General features: G+C 40.8%; 1 protein-coding gene across 1 annotated transcript; it reads left to right on the top strand.

Annotated features, from left to right (window-relative positions):
• Window positions 1-6,649: 6,649 nt before the first annotated feature.
• On the top strand, window positions 6,650-21,073 carry LOC137898239 (myocyte-specific enhancer factor 2A-like). The gene is made up of 9 exons (XM_068742292.1): window positions 6,650-6,703; window positions 9,715-9,918; window positions 14,128-14,262; window positions 15,051-15,225; window positions 15,393-15,446; window positions 17,053-17,204; window positions 18,941-19,067; window positions 19,443-19,533; window positions 20,150-21,073. The coding sequence occupies exons 1-9, from the start codon at window positions 6,650-6,652 to the stop codon at window positions 20,457-20,459; spliced, it is 1,302 nt and encodes a 433-aa protein (XP_068598393.1). The 3' UTR covers window positions 20,460-21,073.
• Window positions 21,074-21,777: the final 704 nt, after the last annotated feature.

Genomic DNA, 21,777 nt, shown 5'->3' with positions numbered 1-21,777 from the left:
GCAGCTTGTTGTTTAAGGTTGTTTAATTTTCTCCATCTGATGAAGGGAACAATCTTGACAATGCCTTTCCCGATTAAAAAATAAATACAAATCAAATCTCAGAATTCATGCGTTTGATAGGAATCAGTGTCTTGAGCTGAATCGTAGTACTATAGTATAAAACATTGTTCCTACTGTAAGGGAACCGTTTTGGGGGTCTCTTTGTTTGGGATCACTTACGGTCGGATTTCTTTTTTATTGGCCTTGCGGAGCTGCAGACTATTTTGCGTTTTGTGAATATAATGTTTTACATGCTGCACGAGTACATCTAAGAAATGAGGCAGGTAACCAAGACAATGACTTCTCCTTCGTGTCACAGACGAGAGACTTGCAGGGAACCACATTCGTGGCAGAGAGCATTTATCAGTATTTGAAGTTCTGCTGAAGACCGATTAGTGTTTTTTTTTTATGACAAAAACAGCGACTATGGAAACGGAACCATATTTTATATGGCAGCTTGTGTTTCAATCTGTGTTGCAGGAATGACATCAGTGTCTCAGTGTTGAGACAGGAAAATCTTATCCAACTCCCGCTGTCATAAAAGCAACACAATAATGAAATGACATCACAGAGGACCAGTAATTAAATGAGCAGACTGCTGCCTTGGGAGTTTTTACAAGGCTGGGAGATTGTGAGTAACAGTGCAGCATGCTGGAGAATAGGAAGTCTGTGACTGCAGCCCAGAAGCTACGGCCTTGTTGAGTGGGAAATCCACTCATTTAATATTATGGTGTTTGTAAAAACATATTTATTATTGTGTTGTTAATCTACTAATGTTTATATCCACGCACTCACAAATATTTCCAGAACTTCTACTTATAGCGAATGGTATGACAATGCACCTCATTTTGATTTCTGATTTGGTAGGTAATGCAGATGACAGTTTAAAGGTCCCATATTATGAAAAACTCACTTTTCCCATGTTTCTACACTATTATGGTGAGTTTGGGTCCTTATCAACCCCAAAACAGCTAAATATACCATCCAGTCAATCCTGTGTAGGTCTGTAATCACCTACTGAAACACGTCTGGAAGGAATCTTTCCCGGCTTGATGTCAAGCGGGGGAATGTGCACAAGATGTGCGTGCACATGGGTGCGTGCGTCCCTGTGTCTGTGCTCTAGAGTCTACGGCATTTTCCCTGCATTAAGTTTATTTTTGGTTGTAAGACTTTGCGGCGAAAATTGGCCAAAAAAGAAATTTGTGTGGTAAACACTTGAGCCAGACGCTTTATGGATGGAGGATGGTCGTTCCTGCCCTCACCTGGTCCCGAGCTTTGGTTAGTGACCGAAAGAACAAGGTTGTCGGTACAAGCGGCTGAAATGAGCTTCCTCCGTAGGCTGACTGGGCTCTCCCTTAGAGATTGGGTGAGAAGCTCCGTCATCCGGGAGGAGCTCGGAATCGAGCCGCTGCTCCTCCGTGTTGAGAGGAGCCAGGTGAGGTGGCTCGGGCATATTATACCAGTGTCTGGGAGGCACCTCCCTGGTGCGGTGTTCAAGGCACGTCCCCACCGGGAGGAGACCATGGGGAACACCCAGGACACGCTGGACAGACGTCTCTCGGCTGGCCTGGGAACGCTTTGGGTTGGGACCCCCCCGAAAGAGCTGGAAGAAGCAGCCGGGGAGAGGGAAGTCTGGGCTTCCCTGCCTAGGCTGCTGCCCCCCGCGACCCGACCCTGGATAACCGCTTTGCAGATGGATGGATGATTTAAAGCATTTTTATTCCGTCCTGAGATTATTTGTGTATCATCGAACCGTGTGTGTGTGAACTGAGTCTCCCCCTTTTGCTACCATTACTGAGAGAGCTGTTTGAGACAGGAAAGAGGGACGCTGTCCTGCGGCATCTTTCATATTTCATATAGTGCCTGAGAACTGCGTTAACTTGTGTAAAAAGGGTATAATATGGGACCTTTAAGTGATCTAATCTTTCTGGCCTTCCAGCCTGGCATTAAATGGCAGTGCTGCTGGTGGAAGGAAATGAATTTAATTATTACACTTCAGGCAAAAACTCATTAGCTCAGTGAGAGCCGAGCAGCCGAGACCTGCATCAGTACTCGGGTCTCATGATGCCAGTGGCTAGCCTGTGTGGATGATGGTGATGAATGACTTGAAGTCCACAGACGTGCTGTGGCTGCAGCAGGTCTACAGCGAAGTCCTGAACGTGGTTTTCTTGTCATGTCCCTGTCTCAACAAGATAAAGATTAAGGTGAAGTGTATAATTTATGTCAATGAATCTAAGCTTTTGTGATTGGGCAGCTTTACAAGGAGACTCATTTGTAGCTGTTATTGTTGCTGGTTGTAACATGTCTATTAAAGGTCCCATATTAGACCCTTTTCCCACAAGTTAACGCAGTTCTCAGGCACTTATATGAAATATCTGTGACAGTCTTTGGTCAAAATAGCAAACAGATGCTGCAGGACAGCGTCCCTATAAAAATGATTTGAATCATCCATCCATCCATCTTCAAACCGGTTATCCAAGGTCGGGTTGCGGGGGACAGCATCCTAAGCAGGGAAGGCCAGACTTCCCTCTCCTCCCGGTGGCCCGTGCCCTGAACACCGCACCAGGGAGGCGTCCAGGAGGCATTTTTAGATGCCCGAGCCTCCTCATCAGGCTGCTCTCAGCGCAGAGAGGAGCGGAGATACTCCATGCTCTGACGGAGCTTCTAAGGGAGAGCCCAAGGGACGCACGCACGTACATCTTGTGCACGTTTGCGCCGCTCACGACGGGCGCCATTTCTTCCAGACGGCATTTCTTCCAGATGGTTTATTTAGCTGTTTTGGGGTTGATAATGACCGAAACCCTCCATAATAGTGTAGAAACGGAAAAGTGAGTTTTTAATAATATGGGACCTTTAACTTCTACTTATTGAAAAATGTAGCATTGTATAAGAGCATCATATGCTAATTCCACATGTCTATTCTTTTAAGTAGCTCTGTTATAATTTTACATAAATTGTAATTCATTTTCTCCACATCAAAGAAAACTGGGATTCACAACTGGGCATGAGGGGAGGCTCAGCTTATTGAGAACTACTCTAAAGAGGGAAATGTTAAATACTTCAGCCAGTAAACAAGTCTGCTGATCGCATCCCACCTCCCTCAGGAAACGGGACCACTGTATAGCCTGACTGTTAACTATGCATAAGTTTCCTGAAGAACATTTATGAAAACTTCAAAGAAAGTTCAGGCTTAAAAAAAAATGTAATCAGTCTGCTCTATTATGCCTGGAGCAAGACCCCCCCCGATAGAAATGATGCAAATAAGTTCTGGAGGAACAAGGGCAGGATTTAGAGAATAGGGGAGAATGAGCAAAGATTCAGGCAGAGAAAAGTGACTGAATAAGAAACATGAATAAAACATGTAATCAATGTCTTTAATTCTCAGCATTTTTGAAAACACAGAACTTTTTATTCTTCCAGTTAATTAACAAAAATGTCACCATGAGTATTTCCATGCTGACAAAGATGATCAGCTCTACAACCAGAAGAACAGAAATGGTCAGTCTTGAGAGCATTGGAGACACTTTCTGATCATTTTAATCTATTTCTAGCCAAAGACTCATCCATTTTCTTGTAGACGAGATGATCTTTCAACTCCAGCTGTTTATCCGCCTTGCAGGTCACGGGTGTTGCTGGAGCCTATCCCTAATTACAAACGAACCCCTGGCCTATAATGAGGAGGAGGGATGAAAGCCTTGCCAATTATCCTGTAGTCCAGGATGCTTTGTAGTTTCTGAAACATCCTTCTTTCCATCAATGTCTATAAGGAGCCCTGATTCACCCCCAAATGGATGGAACTAGAGACCACAGACTCATAAAACATCCTCAGCATCGTCCGGCAGATGTTGAAGGACCTGAACCTCCTCAGGAAAGAGAGGCGCATCTCCTTCTTCCAAGTTTCTCTCGAGATTACATAAGAAAACAGTACAGATATGAATTTATTTAATTCAAGTCGACCATAAGCATGCAGATGTGTGCAGTATTCACTTTCTGTGACTGTAAATATCTCATAAATAAGATAAAGCCATAGTACAAGTATTAACAGCCACAGCTATCAGACAAACGTTTCTTTGAGCTACCCGTGAAAAAAACATGTACGTTTCCTATTTGTCATGCAGTTGGGGACAAAGTCCATCATTGAAAATGTTGGACTTTAGATACTAACCTTGAGACGCCAATTAACAAAACTGCAATAAGTGAGACTCTGCTGCTCTATCGGCATAGCAGATATATAATCTCATGCAATCTGACCTTGGGAAAGTGTGTTTCACAGCCTCACAAAGCTTGGTCACACTTCCAAGATCCACAGGAATTGGATTTCATGATACAGATAAGAGCATTTGGCTGTGGGGTTTGCTCGGGGGGCTTAGTACTTATTGTACATCCTGTGTGTGTATGTTTGGGGGGGGATTCAGAAATGTATATGTAAATGAGTAAGAATAAATTAGAAAAGTACCAAGCTGTTTCATTGATGTTTGATAATTGTTCATGCTTTTGAACAATAAAATAGTAAATAATAACAAAATGTTTATTTCACAAGCTGAGGACCACACGTTTGAGCGAGCAGTACCATCCAGTACCATCAAAGGAAAATCATGCACGACTCATTTAGATTCATGCAGTTTGTGACTCGTGTAGATTTGTGCTTCGGGCTTTTGGGTTGAGTGTGAAACTGTGCATAAGAAGCACTACCTATCCAGTTGAATAAATCATGTGACGACGGATGAAAACCGCCAGAGGTTAATTATTCAATAATGTAAAGAGACACAGAAGATTCCTGAATTACCATAAAAAGTGTTTTTGAATCCTGCTGCTTGTTTTATTAGGTTAGATATTACTTTAATTCTGAATGTAATGAAATAACACTTTATAGCTTAGCCTTGCAGATGTCTGTGAATGTCCTGCAGCCTGTTGGCTCATCCTGTGGGTTGCATTGATTTTTGCATCAGCCAGATAGAGTTTCCACCCTAGTAATACATTGATCCGGACAACTTGTCTGAGAAGCACATCCAGCAGAGAAAGTGCTTCCGTTGCTCAACAGATTCGGCAACCTGAGACATTTATCATTATATAAAGAGAAAATAGTCTATAAACTTTTGGTAAATGTGTAATTAATATTCACGAAATGTAGTCTGTTGGTGCATATCTGTGCTTGGATGAATTCGATCCAAGAAGAAGAATCCATATTCAATATGAAAATTGTTAGTAGTTTCTGTTTATTTCGTTAACAGAAATGTGACAATAGAATGCAATAAGACAGAAATAAATATTTCTGTTCCAGTATTTCCTCATATATACTCAACTTGATGATGAAACCAAAACCTGAATGTTGGATTATCTGTAATAAACTTTGTTCCACACATCTAAATACTAAAGTCTTCTTCCCTGAATAAATAGCTAATTAAAGTCCTAAACATGAGCAATGGGTTGGCACGGTGGCGGAGTTGCCTGCTGCCTCACAGGAAGAAGAGTCCATTCTGTGCAGTTTTTATGTTTTGGTTTTGGTGGCTCAGTATTGGTATCCACATGCTGCAGTAATCCAGGGTTAGGATAAAGTCAGGCGTCACCTCATTCTCCGTCTCCTCCCAGGACCCATGAGATTAGGAAATAGCTAAGGAGCACGGGGTGGCAGTGCTGAGGAGTGGAAGGATGCAGCAAAGCAGGTGGCCACTCCTGCATGAGGAAGAAGCAGGAGAGCTACTCAGGACTACGTTCCTAAATCCTGGTGCACAGAAAGGATTGCTGCAGTCGAAGAAAGTTGAAGACCGTTGAGCTGTGTGATTGAGGCAGTCCCACTGAAGGTGGCTCCTCTTCTTTTTTTTAGTTAATGTGCTCTTGAGTTCCTTCATGTGTGTTAAACGAAATGGCAATGGATTAAATTTCAAAGCAAACGACTACCTCAGGTAATTGAGCTTTTGGAAAATGTTGTGAACACTGAAAGAGAAAACCACTTGTGTTTGTAATTGAGTAACTTGGGAGAGATCATATCTTTGTCACGGGATTATGAAGTCCGTCCGGTTACTCTGTAAACCTTTTGGTACAACTGATGCCCTCTTCCTGACACTCCTCGCTCAGATGAAAAGATACTGCAGCGTGGAATAAACGGTGACAAAGACTGCAGTGTAGCAGAAAGAAAGAAAGAGGCGTAAAGAGATGAGCTAAAGCAGGAGAAGAGAATCTGAAAATCCACTTCAGAACGATCCACCAGGTCTTTCTCAACTGATGCAGAAAGGATTTGTTAGTGTGTTCAGCAAACAGTCCAATACACGAGTGAGTTTTACAACCTTTTTCATCCACCAAGGACAATATCTAATTTAGTTCACCCTGGATTGTGAAAATGTTCTGTCCAAGTGCTGAGTAGGGTTTGTTGATGTAAGGCCTATTTGAAGTGATGGTCTTGTGAGAACATGTGATCTGTTCAAGTATCTGACTGCATTTGGTGAATATAACTGAATATTTCACACTTACATGTTATTTTCTATCTTGCTTTCTTTCCAGCAAACCCTACCAAGAGCGGAACTATGCGTTAAGGATTTTCTTTTGACATTGCATCTCTTCGTGGAGCCCTCTCACAATCTTCTTTGACTGTGGTGGAACCTCTTTTTTTGCAATGGGGAGGAAGAAGATCCAGATTACCCGGATCGGAGATGAGAGGAACCGCCAGGTCAGTGTCCTCCACTTTGACCTTATTTAACATTTAAGTTGTAATGCTTCGACATCACAGAGAGCACAATCCTCTTCTGAAGTGCCCTTGTTTCTCCATTATGTCATTCAGTCAGTCCCATTTAAGATTCAAGATTCAAAAAACATAACTTTAGAATCGTTGATCATTAGTGTGTGTTTTTGTGTGCATGAATGGTTGTCTGTCTCTGTGTGGCCCCATGATGCACTGGCGACACATCCGGGGTGTAACCCCGCCTCTCGCCCATAGCAAGCTGGGATAGGCTCCAGCAACGTAAAAGCATATAATGCTATACGTTTAACTTGTTTAAAGCCGTTCCATGGTTATTAATTCTATATTGATGTGTGTTTGGTGAAACCAGCCCGCTACAACAAATAGTGATTCTTAGTTCTTTTCCAAGATCGGAAGGGACAAACAGAGTCGGCGTTGATAATCATTGAGGTGCCTGCAGAAATACCAAATGTGTTGTGGATGCGCACCATGTTCACAAACATTAGCGAGGGGAGCCCCTCTTCTGTGATCCGCCAAAACTCTTTAAGGTTCTTTGGGGCTGTTTTACTTTTGCAGTGCCGTGTTCACAGCTGGTGGTGAGGCCAGGGACACAGGCCAGACTGCACCCTGTCATTAGCAGGGTGGGACAGTGTTAAGGACACAGTGGCCTTCTCTGCTCCCCACCTCTCTGTGCAGCCGCACTGCTGCCCACTGCATTCCCTCTCTGTCGGTCTCCTCTATATATATCACCCCCTACAGCACAACAAATACCAGCCTTTCTGGACAGAAGGCACAAGCTCTCAAAATAGGGATGTGGCTGGAAAATTAATATCTGGAATGATTTAGCTTTATTTATTTTATTTTTTATTTAAAAAAAAAACAACAACATTGCTTTAGCTGTTACCATGCGCCATTAGTGCCTGTTATATATTTCAAGTGTTATTAGTTAGATTAGGTTTCTTTTTGATATATTATTTTTTACCTATGACATTATTGAAAATTATTAGAGCATATAGTAAAACAACTTGTGCCACAATGAGAAACATATTCCAATGTGAAAAGGACATGTGAAAAGCTGCAGCTTTATCACATGTCCTGTGGTACTCTTCGCTGCTCATCACACTTAACGCAGGAAGTGACACAGTTTGGCTCATGGAGTCTTTAATATATCCATTCATTACATTCCCTTGAGGCTGACATTGAAAGAAAAATATTGTTGTGCAAGCAGATTATGTGTAGATGTTTGTCAGTACACTACTGTAGTGAATTCCGAGTGATGGAGAGGTTGTGCTGTAAAAGGCAATCTTATATAATAATGAAGGAATGTATTTATTTTCATTTCAAGAAGACAGAAGAGAGAAAGTTGTTGTTGTTTTTTTAAAGAGATTAAATAGCTGTGAAATGCACACAAACTTGCTTGGAACACCGCAGAGTTTCCAGAATGGTTTGGAGATTTCTGATGTTCCTAACTCCTCTTCTACGCTGTACCAGGTGACCATAAAACCAGAGAAGCTTGTAGTTTGTTTCTCTTGTTCGGGACAAAAGTAGATATTTCTGTTATTTTGCAGAACATAATTTTTAGCTCTTTTTCAACCATTGGTCACAGCATTTATTTATTTTTTAGATTAAAACCAAAAGCTTCCAAATAGAAACTATACAGATGAGACCACAATCTTATTGGATAGCTTTTATGACTTGTGTGGAACGGAATAGTGCTGAGTGTCTGTGCTGGACTAAATATCCTCACTGGATTTGGGTCTCTACAGCATTTCAACTGACTGAGAACTCACAAAGAGTTTATTCAAATGTAATGAAAGCAGTGCAGGGAATTCCTCCGGCGTTCACACAAATGAAAGGGAGCCGCAAGCTTTCCACCTCCTGTTTTTGTTCTAGGTTGTATTCATATTTCTGTAGAACTGCACCAGAGTTTGGACCGACACCCATATGTTCAGGAGATTTGTCTACTTGTTTGATGCTGACCACGTTACAGAGCTAGCGTCTGTTCAAAATGAGCCACCGCAGCAGAAGTGACCTACGACTCCTCATTCATCAACATCATTTAATACAGAGACTTCAAACAAGTACCTGAACTGCTGACATTCCAGAACTTAATGTGTGGGACTATGATAACATGAAGCAGGCAAACAAGATCCGATTCAGGACGCTTACATATCAGAACTTTCCAGAGAGGCAGTTGGCATAGTGAAAGGAAATACCCAGATAAACACACGGACTCACTGCAGGGACTTCGCTGCCTGCTGTAAATGTTCCATTCAAAACACTTCTTCTGAGCCATATGGTAATGGTGCATTATGATTTTGGGTAAGTTGGATGTCTCAAAGATGGGCCCTTTTTGGTGATGATCCACATCACTCTGTGGATGGTGGGAATCTAAATGCGAGGGGAATGAGCTGCTTGGCGGAGGTCTGGGCTCTCTGAGTGCTTTTCTAGTTTTCAAATGTTATACTGTGCATGATAAAAGTATATACATGCAATATTTCTTAGCTGTATGTCTCCCCCAATAAAAGTCTGACCTTTCCGAAGTTTCAATAAATTTGATTAGAAATTGGGCTGAATACCTGCGAGACCGAAAACATACCTCTGTTGATTTTCCCACCCACTCACTCAGCATCCTCCCAGTAGAAGCCAGTTTGGTTAATTCCTCCCTCTTTTTAGAACTGCACCCCTTCCATGTTTCTCCCTCCACTTAATCTCCTTCCTGACATACTTTGAATCCCTTTTCTTTTTTCTGTACACCAAACGGCTTTTATCAACAATCGCAGATGATTTCAGTTAGTTGATTTATTTTTTTGTTCTCCTTTACAGTTGTTTGTATTTTGGATTATGACACAATTTAATTTCTTGAATTTATGTCCCTAAAACATAAATTGTCCCTATTTATTTAAGGAGCGGGACTCCTCATAGGCCTTGTCTTAGTATTAGACACCTGCGTGCGGTAGTGGATATTTGAATAATGTTAGAGGGGGGTCTTTGTCTTTTAGGTGACGTTCATGAAGAGGAAGTTTGGTCTGATGAAGAAGGCCTATGAGCTCAGCGTTCTGTGTGATTGTGAAATTGCCCTCATCATCTTCAACAGCTCCAACAAGCTATTCCAGTATGCAAGCACCGACATGGACAAAGTGCTGCTGAAATACACAGAGTACAACGAACCCCATGAGAGCAGAACCAATTCTGACATTGTCGAGGTGAGTGACTGTGTGTTGTATTTTAAAATGGCTGCGCCCGCCTCACGTCTCTCGTGTCTCGTGTCTGAGCACCGCTATCCTGTCTCTCACAGCACATGCTCGTTGTGAGCAATCGTGATTCACGTTCTTACTGTTCATGGAGTCAAGCACACACGCACGTGTGTATACACACAGCTGTTCTCTGCCACATGCAAACTGTCAGACGTAAAATCGGGAAAAACTTCCCAAACTAATGTTGTTTGTTTTATAATGCTGTGTCGCTTTCAAAAAAATCATTCAAATCAGTACAAGTTTGTTTCAAGAGAGACCAGTCCAGCTGTTCTCGGCTTTGTCTCAGTGTCCTATAGCATATTGAAGTGACTTTGTGCCTCTCAGGTAAATCATTGTTTCCTTGAGGGAAATTTAAACCATGAAGGTCTGTAATGTTCTGATTTCACTGTAGATTGCATTCAGGATTAACAATGAACAGGAGGCTGCATGTAGACCAGTGAAACCTCTCAGGACCACAACCGTCGAATGCCTATTTCATCCTTGCAGATGTAGTGATGGAGGATGCTTATATACATCGTTAGTATTGTCCATAATGATTCTTCTCCTGCTGTAAATCATGAGAATGCACCTGTGTCAACTTCGCAGGTTACTGTTCTTGCCTGCCTTAATTTGCCTTTGTATTTGTTTTTTGTTTTTAAACCACAAATGTGATCCAGCTGGACAAGTTAAGACAACACAGTCTGGGAAATGAGAGATTGATCTTTTACATGTTGGTCAGTCCATTTGCAACATTAAGTATGAAATGTGATTGTGTAAAGTGATACTCACTCGACTGGCTGCATCAAACGCTTGACTGATCACTACCTTGGATTCATTGTTGTTTTCTCTCTGTATGTTGGTCAGGCTTTACCCCGCCTCTTGTTCAATGTCAGCTGAGACCACACAAGGGATAAGCATACACTGAAAATGGATATGCTTTAATGGCTGAAGAATATTCCAGCAGAAAGCCTTGGAGAGGTGGGATCTTAGGAAAGGTGGACAATATTATTAACTGACCTAACTGGTCAGATAATCCCACTGACAGATTACCTTTGTCATAATAATGTAACAGGCTTGTATGCAGAAGACTTTAATGAAAGAACAACAGAGCAACTGTCCAAGATATGCAGTGGTGCATGTCCAGCCTGCAGAACCCAGAGATGAATAAGAACTGAACGAGAGCACTGCTGGCTGATGAACATGTTTAGTTTGAGTCCAGTGTGATACAGAGCCTCTTAACAATTCAATGCGTTCGAGTTTGTGGCTTTGAAAGTCTGTGAGCTGAAATTATCTGTCAAAGATGTCTCAAATCACACAAACACTGACATGTCTTCCTTATCCCGAGCCTGTAGGACAAGCACTCCAGAGAAGGTTCAGGATATTTTCGGTCTTTGATGCAGTCCCAACAGAAACAAGACGTCATTATAACACTTAACATTCCAACTCATGTCTCACGGTGGCGATGATCCACATGCCTCTGGAGATCCATCAAAGCCCACTTTGACATTTGAAATGATAAGGAGATACACACCCTCAGACCCTCCAGCAGACACTATAAGATAGTTGTCAGTACCCATGCATGATGTAGTGCCACGTAAAGCCTGGTTGGTCTTGGACCAAATCCCACAAGAACCTCCTTTCCTGGGTCTGCTCTGTGTCCCTCTGTACCCTTACGCTGTTCCCTGTCTGGCCTCTAATGGAAACAAGTGATTTTCAAAGGAGGTGAAACGCCTCCGTACTTAAACCTTAAAGCTTCCTGACAATAGTGTCAAGCATTTACAGACCTGATGATCACGTGATTGGTTACAGATGTCAGGAAGGTCATGCAGAGTTTAGACCTAATTCAAAGAGTAACAAGCTCCTGATACAAGCAAAACGTTCCATCTGTTATTATTTGGCTCATTTCTCCTCACATTATTTGTAATGATTGCTGATTGCTGTATGCTACGTAGCTTCATTTGCCTCTGGCGTTAGATTAATCTTCTCATGCAAGTATTTTGAAGGTTTTTACAGACTGGTTCTGCTAGTTATTGAGATTTTTATGCTAATCTGAAGTGTGTGAATGTGACCAGTGTGTTTTGAGAATAGCTCATTTTACACTGTAAAAAACATACGAATCCTTTTTTCTTTACCATGTGTCAGATAATTAATAATTATAATTCCTTTTTGGTGTATGAAAAACTTTCTTTTTTTCATACACCATCATACACTGTTTTAAGTTTGCTTTATGCATACATTCCCAAACATGGGGCCCTCATTGATCGTTTCATAGGCCTCATCCTGATCTAACCCCGGCCTTCATCTAAGCTCAGCTGATATTGAGGTCGGGTGTTGAGGACATCCTTTCTATACTGCTGTTTGCTGGTCTAAGCTGCTCTGTAGGGTCGTGTAGGGTTCTGTAGACAGAAGGCGTTCAGGGATACATTATCAAACTGCCTTTTTATTTCCCCGTCTATCCACACTACACCGTCATAAACATTCCGCCGAGCCTAACGTTGTCTCCAGTTTGCAATAAAACTGCTTACTTCACTCCACAGTGTTATAAAAGGCTGGCTTGGATACAAGCGGCTAAAGCAAAATGTGGAACAGCATGTCTGTGGAGAAATTCAACTGTTAACATCTGTTCTACAAGGTTTTAGTCTGTCACACTTTTTCGAAGCTCATTAAAGCAAACAGACGCTAAGAACAATAACGCACACTGTCCATGTAAAGGCTATTTGGATCAAGCATCGTTTGAGCAGCTACTACTGTTTCAGCAAGCCATTAAAACATCAATTGATCAGTGGAGGCCATTTTATTATGATTTATATTATATTATATTATGTTATATTTAGAAATCATTTTCATGTCTGCACAGAAAGGTGTAAGACATGTTTAAGTGTTGATACTTTTTGTTGTTGCTCACAACCCAATAAATATAAAAAGAAAAGAATATGAAAGCAGACTTAAAGCCTGAAGCTATGTTTCAGGCCATGCATACGTGCATCAATCGAGAGTTTCACATGGCAATAATATTAGATTTCAGATTTAGGTCTGTCCCTTTGTGTGGGACCTGTGATGACTGGGACAAAATGTGGATGAATATAGATTCAGGTTGCCGGAACCCAAAGCAGCAGTGAATACATCACATGTGTTAAATACTCTGAGTGATGATTGCTGACCGGGTTTGCTCTTTGTGGCGAACCTTTTCTTTGGGTCGTCTCTTGCTCGCCCACTTCCCTTACTCTTAATCACTTGTCTGGGTCTGACACTGGATAACAGACAGACTATTGGCTGGATCTTGCTGCAGAAAGAACACTGGTGGCTACGTGCAGGGAGTCAGTTCAGGCTTGTGTTCTGGTATACTTTGACATTTAGTATTTGGAGCCGTCAACTGTCCAAGTTCAATGAGCAAATTAATCTGTCATAGCGACTTAGGTTTCACTTTTGGCTGTCCTCCAAAGAAAATATTTTTAAATAAGTATTTTCTTAAGGGGGGACGGATGCTGAGTTCATTGTGGATGGCAGTTGCATGGCATCATTTTTATTTTTGGTTTTGTTCATCCATTTTTAATCTGTTTTTATTTACCTTTTATATTTATTTAATTTTCTTTGAATGTGTTTGATTGCAGTGTTCTTTGCCAATTTTGTTCTCAATAAATAAAACATTTCATCACAAAAAAAATATATACTGTATATAGTGCACACATGAATGTCATTTATGCTTTTTATTTCAAGGCTCATTGTTCAGGAAGCATCTGTATACTTTGAATCTCTGGAGAATCAGATCTGGGTTCTAGTCATCTCGGTCGTTGGTTGTCCTTCCTGCTCCTTAACCATATATTAGATGAGGCGGAACCAGAACCAGAACCACACATCCTGTATCCTGCAGTACCTCAGCGTGTGACAGACAAATGTTGTTCATTATGTTGTAACTGATCAGCCTCATCTTCAAAGTTTTTATCCTGTCAATTTTAAACATGTATATTGTGCGTACTACTACATATGCAGGCGATTAAAGTGGCTTATTATCCTTAATGAACTCCTTCCTCTTTTACTTGGTTTTGTTGTAAATCTCGACTACAGGTTGCTTTGAGTCATGATGTTGTTGCAATTTCTGCTTTTTGGAAACATTTTCATCAGTTTTTCAGAACTCTGTTTTGTCCTGCATTTGTTTCACTCCCCCCCCCCCCCCCCCAGGCTCTGAACAAGAAGGAGCACAGAGGTTGTGACAGCCCTGATGCTGATGGCTCTTATGTCCTCACCCCCAGTACGGAGGAGAAATACAAGAAGATTAATGAAGAGTTTGACAACATGATGAAGTGTCATAAAATTGTAAGCTGCATTTGTTCGCATCAGTTGAATTGTTACGGGTATGGCAAACAATAAATCACGTCTACCTTAATAAACAGAAGATGCCAGAACAGTTTAGGTTTCAACATTGTTTACAAATACCGAATACAGTGGAACCTCTGTAATACTGTTCAAAAATGAAACTATATTTCCCATAAGAAATAATGGAAACTAGATGAATCCGTTCCGACGCACCAGATAAATGCCCATGTACATGACTACAGACATATTAATATGTAACTACGTGTATCTAAACAATAGATAACACACACAAGTGTAAATAGTACGAAAAACAATGAAAGTACATTTAATCAAATTTAACCCAAATGTATCATTTACATACCTTTTTGGCTGAGGTGTCGGGAGGGAGGGAAGGCAATGGGTTGTTCCTTTGAAAGGAGCCCCCCTCCCTAAAATGACTGGGTAACTTTCCTTCTGGGTTCTTTCCCCGTCTAGTTTTCCTAGAAAAGTCGAAATCGTTGATTTCTCCATACCATACTGCAGCAAAATCCGACACACCAGCACCATTTTCATATTTGGCGATTATGTCCTTCTCACTACTTTCCTAAACTTCCTTTCCTGTCTATTTATGTTCTCTTTATTTAACATGTGAATTAAATTGTTACATTTATGCCTGTCAGTAATTTGTGCGTCCCCTTGGGGGGAGTAATGGGTCAAACATTTTCACAAGCAGAAAAAAAAGGGGTTATTGCCATCTGGTATTGATCCCGGCCACCCTAACACGTCTCTCTCTGTCACTTCCTGTCCAGTCCACTGGCCTTCCGCAGCAGAACTTCATGCAGGCAGCACCCGGCAACATGTCATACACTGCAGGAGCTCTCGCTGCTTCGACAGCAGCTATGGCCGATAGTGGGATTCTCCCCCTGCCTCACACACACCTCCACAGACACTCTCCACAGAGACCTCCCAGCACTGGAAGCTCAGGTGTGTGTGTGTGTGTGTGTGTGTGAATAGGTAATGTCAGCAACGTTTCCAAAAACACAATGAGCAAGGAGCAAAATAATTTGTTGCTTAGATACATGTTAGTAATTGTGGAAGATGAACAATTGAAGTAGAAATCAGTTTGTGTGTGTTTCTATGTGAATCCATAGGTGGCCTACAGGGAGGTACTGAGCTGGTTCTGCCAAATGGGTCTGGAGCTGTTGGTATGTATCGCTCTCTCTTAAGAGTCATACAGCTACAGTGTAAATCTGTAGTTCAGATGATTTTAGATCAAATTGACATGACAGTTATTCATAGATGAATGAATTACATTTATTTGGGTTCACTTTTCAATGAAACAGAAACGAAAGACAATATTTCAAAGGCGTTTTAAGCCAGATGAACCAAAGATTGAAGCTTATTTGGAATCTAGCCCTTTTCTTACATTAACATCCAAAAAACCTTTTATTTTCTCCCTACTCCTCCTCAGGACTATGTCAGTAGACAATACAGTTTTATAGCAATCCTATTCTTTAGGAAATTACTCTATATATATTTACACACTATATACACATACATAATAGAGGTAGACATACCACCACATATATATTGTCTTCTAACCTTCCAAATAATATTTCCTGATCCCAATTTCTTTTGCAAAACATTGACAGAAATATTTCATATCATTCCACAGTGTAACACCCTTTACTGACACACAGTGATTGTTTACAGTGGTTCCTACTTTTGGTTTCTCTAAACACACTGCTCTTCTCAGGTCATATGCACTGTCCCTCATCTTGGACAGATTTTGGATACTTTGTGGTAACTGGCCCTTTTTTTTGCTTTGTACATGATTTGTATCGTTTTTTAATCTACAATGTTGTTAAACTTGAGAATGTTTAATTGGCTGAAAAGATTGCTTGTTGGATCAACGTAGATAAGCATCAAATCAATAGTTTAAGTTAATAATGCTATAATTAACCTACAATGGTTTTTTACTGTTCGAGCAGCGGCTCATGATTTGAGAGGATTTTGAGTTTTTAAATTCCGTAAGGTTCAAACCACACTCAAAAGTTTTTATTTGTCTGTACGTGGAGTAAAACTTTGGAATATTCTGGCTACACACCATAAGCAATGTCACAGTATTCACCAATTTAAGTTATTATAGAGACATCTGGTTTACTCACAATATTCAGACAGAGGGTCTTAAAGGTATATCTGTAATTTGTATCATTGCTTGTTGTTTCGTTAACATTGTTGGCATTAGTTTATTATTAATGTTGGCATGTTTGTAACAGTGGAGCTTATTATGTTTATATATTATGAGAAATGGGGGTGGGATTAAATAAGTTTTCAGAATTGGCATATTATTTATTTGTTTAAATGTGGCTAGTGCAATGTGGCACGGGTTGTTTTGTTTGCTTATTTTGTCATTGCCTGAAATAAATAAATAAATAAATAAAATGCTTTAATGCATGAATGCCTGACTTTTAAATTGACTTCTTGACATTTTTTTCATTCCAGCATCGCAGCATGGGTTCTATCTGTTTTATATCACTTCAATTACCTTTAACTGATGGATCTTCTACAAGCTGTCCTCTTTCCTCACAGTCTTCTTCATGCTCTTCCTCTTCCTCTGAGCACTGCTGTTATGTCATGTCAAGAGCAAAAAAATATGTAAATAATTCATTATTATCCTTTGTATAATATATAGCTATACTTTCAACTCCGCTAACCTCAGAGCCTCCTCTGTTTTTAGCATGGGTGGGGGGGGGTATTCCTCACTATCACTTCCCAAATGTCCTTGTATCTCTACCTTTATGTGTTCAGTCAACGGCTTTGTCGGTTCACCTGCTGGAGGCAGCTTGGGAAAGATCATAGCACCCAAATCTCCACCTCCTGGGAACAGCGTGACCCCTTCCCTCCGCAAGACCGACCTCCGGGTGGTCATCCCTCATTCCAAAGGAATGATGCAAACACTGGTATGTTTTTATGTGTGGTTAACGACAAAATGAAATCAATAACCAGATTACCCCCCCCCCCCCCCCCTGTGGATGAAAGCTGTAAAGGTTTTGATCTGGTTGGCTCCTGCATTTGGTTTTGACATGGAAGAAACAAAGACACGTTTCTGATATTAGTTTTCTTAATGCTCTGCCCAGTGAAATAGTGAAATATTGAAACATTCTCTCCATTTATGCAAATTGAAAAAGAGACACCCAACTGTCTTCTCTGTGTTGATGGCTTCTGTTACGAACAACTCGCCTACTGAACGCTGAATTGGCTCTGCAGTATCGTATAACAAGAAACTGCTATACAGTATAATAGTTACATGCCAGCTGTTATGAGTGTGAAACTGAAACATACAACACAGCTAGAAACAAGTAATGACACGTTAATAAGCAGTGTTTAAACATGCAGACTGGTTCTTACATGGCGTGATGCCTCTTTGCTCTTTTCATTCACTGCAGTTGTACTTGGTCACTTTTGTTCAAGTGTACACACTTTATTGTGTGAAATACGTATTTTACACAAACCGGTAAGAACTCCAAGATGATTTTAAACTCATTGCTTTGAGTCAGTGACGGGCTGAGCAGCACATTTGTTCCAACCATCGTCAGTTTATGCTAGCTTGAACTTGTTGGTGAAGATCGTCATTCATCCAGGCCATGGTAATCCCCCTGAAAACTGAATTTGAAGCAACCGATCCTCTGTCCACACACTTCAGATTCAAACTTTAAGGACGAGCTTGAACCTGAATTTTCATGGTGACGTAATGACAGGAATACCACGGATAAAACAAAGAGAGAGGAATAAAACACTGCGGTGCTCCAGGCTTCGCCTCGATGACATGTCTGTTTAGGCCTGCATCGGTTTGTTAACCCACTGTTCATGTTCTGAGCAGTTAATGACTTTATTAAGGCTGATGTCACTGCTGACATTATCAGGCTGGAATGCCAACACCCAGAAAACAACATCAAACTTCTAATTACTGCTGGAAAAGTGTTGCGTTCAAGAGCCACCAGTTTGATTACAAACAGCTTCGCGCACCACACACAACGTCTGCCAAACCAGCCCAAAGAATGAATTGCCTGTTGGTATTTAGTGCTTTTTTATTATTATTCATTGTTAAAACACTTAAATAAAACAGCACTGAGTTTATAGCAGTTATCCTTAACATAACAGCTTCCAGTTAAAAGGTGAAACACTTAATCTATCAAAAGAACTTAATTTAATGTAATTAGTAATTATTGTGAATGACTACGAAGTATTTGGATTTACTGAATAACGTTTAAAGATGAAGTAAATGGTTTATTATTGGTTATAAGCACAGCATCAGCATGTATCAACAGATTTTGATCTTTTCAACATTTTATAGAACTATAGAACTTTTTTTTATAGAACTTCTTCAGGTCCAGCGACGCTGCAGATGTTGAAGTCATTCTAGAAAATGTAAATGTTTTCAAGTAACACAAGTATATGTTGATTAAAAAGTGGGCAAATCCGATGATTACTTCTTACTCCATCTGACCCAGAAACACAACTGTTTTGAAGACAAATTAGGAAAAAAGTTAATACTGACACCATGTGGTTCGAATGGGCCATTGCAAGCTGCGCTTTGCTGTCTTACTGTTGAATCTAAGCATAGAGCAGAAACAGGCAGTTAATAAACAGATCGTAGACTTGTCAAAGAGCAACACATGCCTTTATTTATTTTCAGAATGACCAGAGGCAAAGCTGCAGCCAATCCAGCCAACTTCTGTCCACCCCGGTGGTCTCCATCGCCACGCCCAGTCTGCCTCACCAGGGACTGGTGTACTCCAGCATCAGCCCTGCCTACAGCAATGGTAACTTGTACTGTGTTGCTGTTAGTGTGGACCCTGAGTTTCAAAGGGGACACATTATACCGTAAAAATTACAGTAGGCATTACAGTAATACCTTGACATACGAGCGGTCCGAGATACGAGCACGCTTCCAGATGCTGCCGCTAAATGGCCCAGCGTGTTATTAGCGTTGATTTGAGTGTTATTAGATTGCCGGAATGGACTTTTTTTTAATTATATTATTTTATATGTGGGGAAATGTATTTGACACACGAGCGATTTGAGTTACGAACTCGGTCCAGGAACGAATTATACTCATATTACTGCAACGGAGATTATATTAATACTATAACAGCAAAACAGCAGCGTGATACACAGATTACTCTTGTCTTCGTCAGATTACTCTCTGAGCAGTGCAGAGCTGTCAAGCTTCAGCTCCCCTGCAGGCTCCATGGCAACATGGCAGCAGCACCAGCTGGGGTGCCTGGGGTAAGTAACTGAGTACATTTATCTAAAGTACTTTAGTTGTTGATTAGATTAAAACTGAAACCATTTTTTCTGATTTATGGCGTGTTTAAATTTTACATTTCTAAAGTTCCGGTACTTGAATTCTCCTTACCGGTATATTTCTCTATATGAAACATACATTTTACTCATAACTCCTGAAATAATTTCTGAAAAAGTACAATATTTTCTTCACATTGATATTGTTATTACTTTAGAAGTTATTCACAAAAAGCAAACTTTCAGTAATGGTGGATTCTTCTGGATCTAGACCCAGAGCTTTTGAAGATACAACAAATCTGTTTGTCCACTACTAATTTCACAGCATCTTGGTAAAGGACAGCAAAAACAGAACCTCCTTTGTGGAGGTAATAGGAGAGATAGTAAAATAAAATTTACCTCGATTTCAACTGGATCTGTTTCCTCAGGTATTAAAGATAGAACTAGGGAAAACAGGAAACACATAGAATGGGAGAGCCTGAAAATACTGAGGAAACAGAGAGGATAACCAGCCAGTTTGTTAGTTTCTCCACTAGGTGGCGTCGTCACCCTCTAGGTGCAGAAATACGCTAAGTCCTCCACTTTTTCTCCCCCACTGTAGGACGGCGTGTTCCACACTCTCTGTCAACATCAACCCCGTCAGCATCAAAGCTGAGCCAATTTCCCCGCCCCGTGACCAGCTCAACCAATCAAGGTACATGACCCAGGCTCCTGCACCTCCACACCATCACTCCTCCACCAGAGCAGAGCTGGGAATGTCTCCTGCAGACAGCATCAGCTCCTCCTGCAGCTCCCGGGAGGGTGGCAGCGACCGGGAGGAGCAGCCGAGGCCCGACTTCCACCCACTCCCCGCCAGCCGGTCAGAGAGTCCGACGGTCAAACGGATGCGAATGGACAGCTGGGTGACCTGAAGTCTGTAGTCACATGACCACCCGACACCAGCGCAAACCAGAAAGGACGAATATTAAAATTAAATAACTGATGGGTTATTTTTAAATGAGACTGATTTGAGCTCAGTCGGAACATTTTAGCTCTTTTCTTTAAATCTTTAGTGTTTTTTTATAAATAAAGTGAGTATAATTGCAATACAATCTGTCTTTTTTTTTTATATCCGATGGGATTCAGTCGAGTGCACAGAAGTATCGAAACAGGTCTGACTCGTGACTCGGTCTTTTCGTTTCATCTTTCGTAAGGTTTGGCGGTAAAGCAGTGAACTGCAGTTTATTTCTGATCTCAGGGCGAGAAACGTTGAAAGAGTCCAACATGAAAGCAATACTCCATCTGTTATTCCTCTTTAAAAAAGCACACTCGTATTTGTAGCAAGCAAAGCAGTGTGCTGTTTTTATGTTACTTGTTTTTATATTATGCACACAATGCCGTAATATTTCAATCCGATTTCAAACTGAAAGCCATGGACACTGTTCTGACAAAGTTCGGTACTACCCAAATATGTTATTGCTGTTCTGTATATATTATCTTTAATATATCATCCAGTGTAATGATATGTCTGTTAAATGTGAACTATGACACCTATAGATGTTACAGAAGTATATTTTTGTGAATGATATCTGTACTTAAAAAGGCATTTGCCTTTCCTTTTCCATCAAATGTCTGTTGGATTAATCGGTTCCTTGTTCAAATCAGGTCTCTGAAATATACTGAAATGCAAATGCAGTCTGGAAAACATTATTAATGAACAAAGACAACAAAGAAATGTTGAGGAAATGGAACGAGCGGTTAAGTACAACATATCATGTGGTGAGGGCTGCAAAAGCTGCAAGAGGAACCGCAGCGCTTCCACTGAATTGGGGCATGTACGCGACTGCCTCAGTCATGTAGGAGGAATGAAGCCTTTCAAATAGTCATAACATTGCATGACATATGTTGTTTAAAAATGTTGATCAATGATTAGAACTCATTTTTTACACTATAACAATATTAGTGATTTTGTCAATAAGCTACAAACTCAGATCTGATTAAAAATGATCTTGATGACTCCACAGCAAGTAACGTGCATAATAAAACACAAAGTAATCACAGTAACTGTAAAAAAAATAAATGTATCTGGAGTACTAGTTCCAACAGGATTACTAGTTCCAATAAGGGGAAAACAACAGCTCAAGGCCTCACTCGCACGGTAGAATAGGAGGGATTAAACGCTCCTCGGGTGATGGGAATGATTCGAGCAAACAACTGAAAACGGATCTGGATCACGTGAGCGATGAAAGA

Source organism: Brachionichthys hirsutus, chromosome 1, assembly GCF_040956055.1.
Source record: "Brachionichthys hirsutus isolate HB-005 chromosome 1, CSIRO-AGI_Bhir_v1, whole genome shotgun sequence".
NCBI lineage: Eukaryota > Metazoa > Chordata > Actinopteri > Lophiiformes > Brachionichthyidae > Brachionichthys > Brachionichthys hirsutus.
This window is presented reverse-complemented; position numbering and strand designations above follow the sequence as displayed.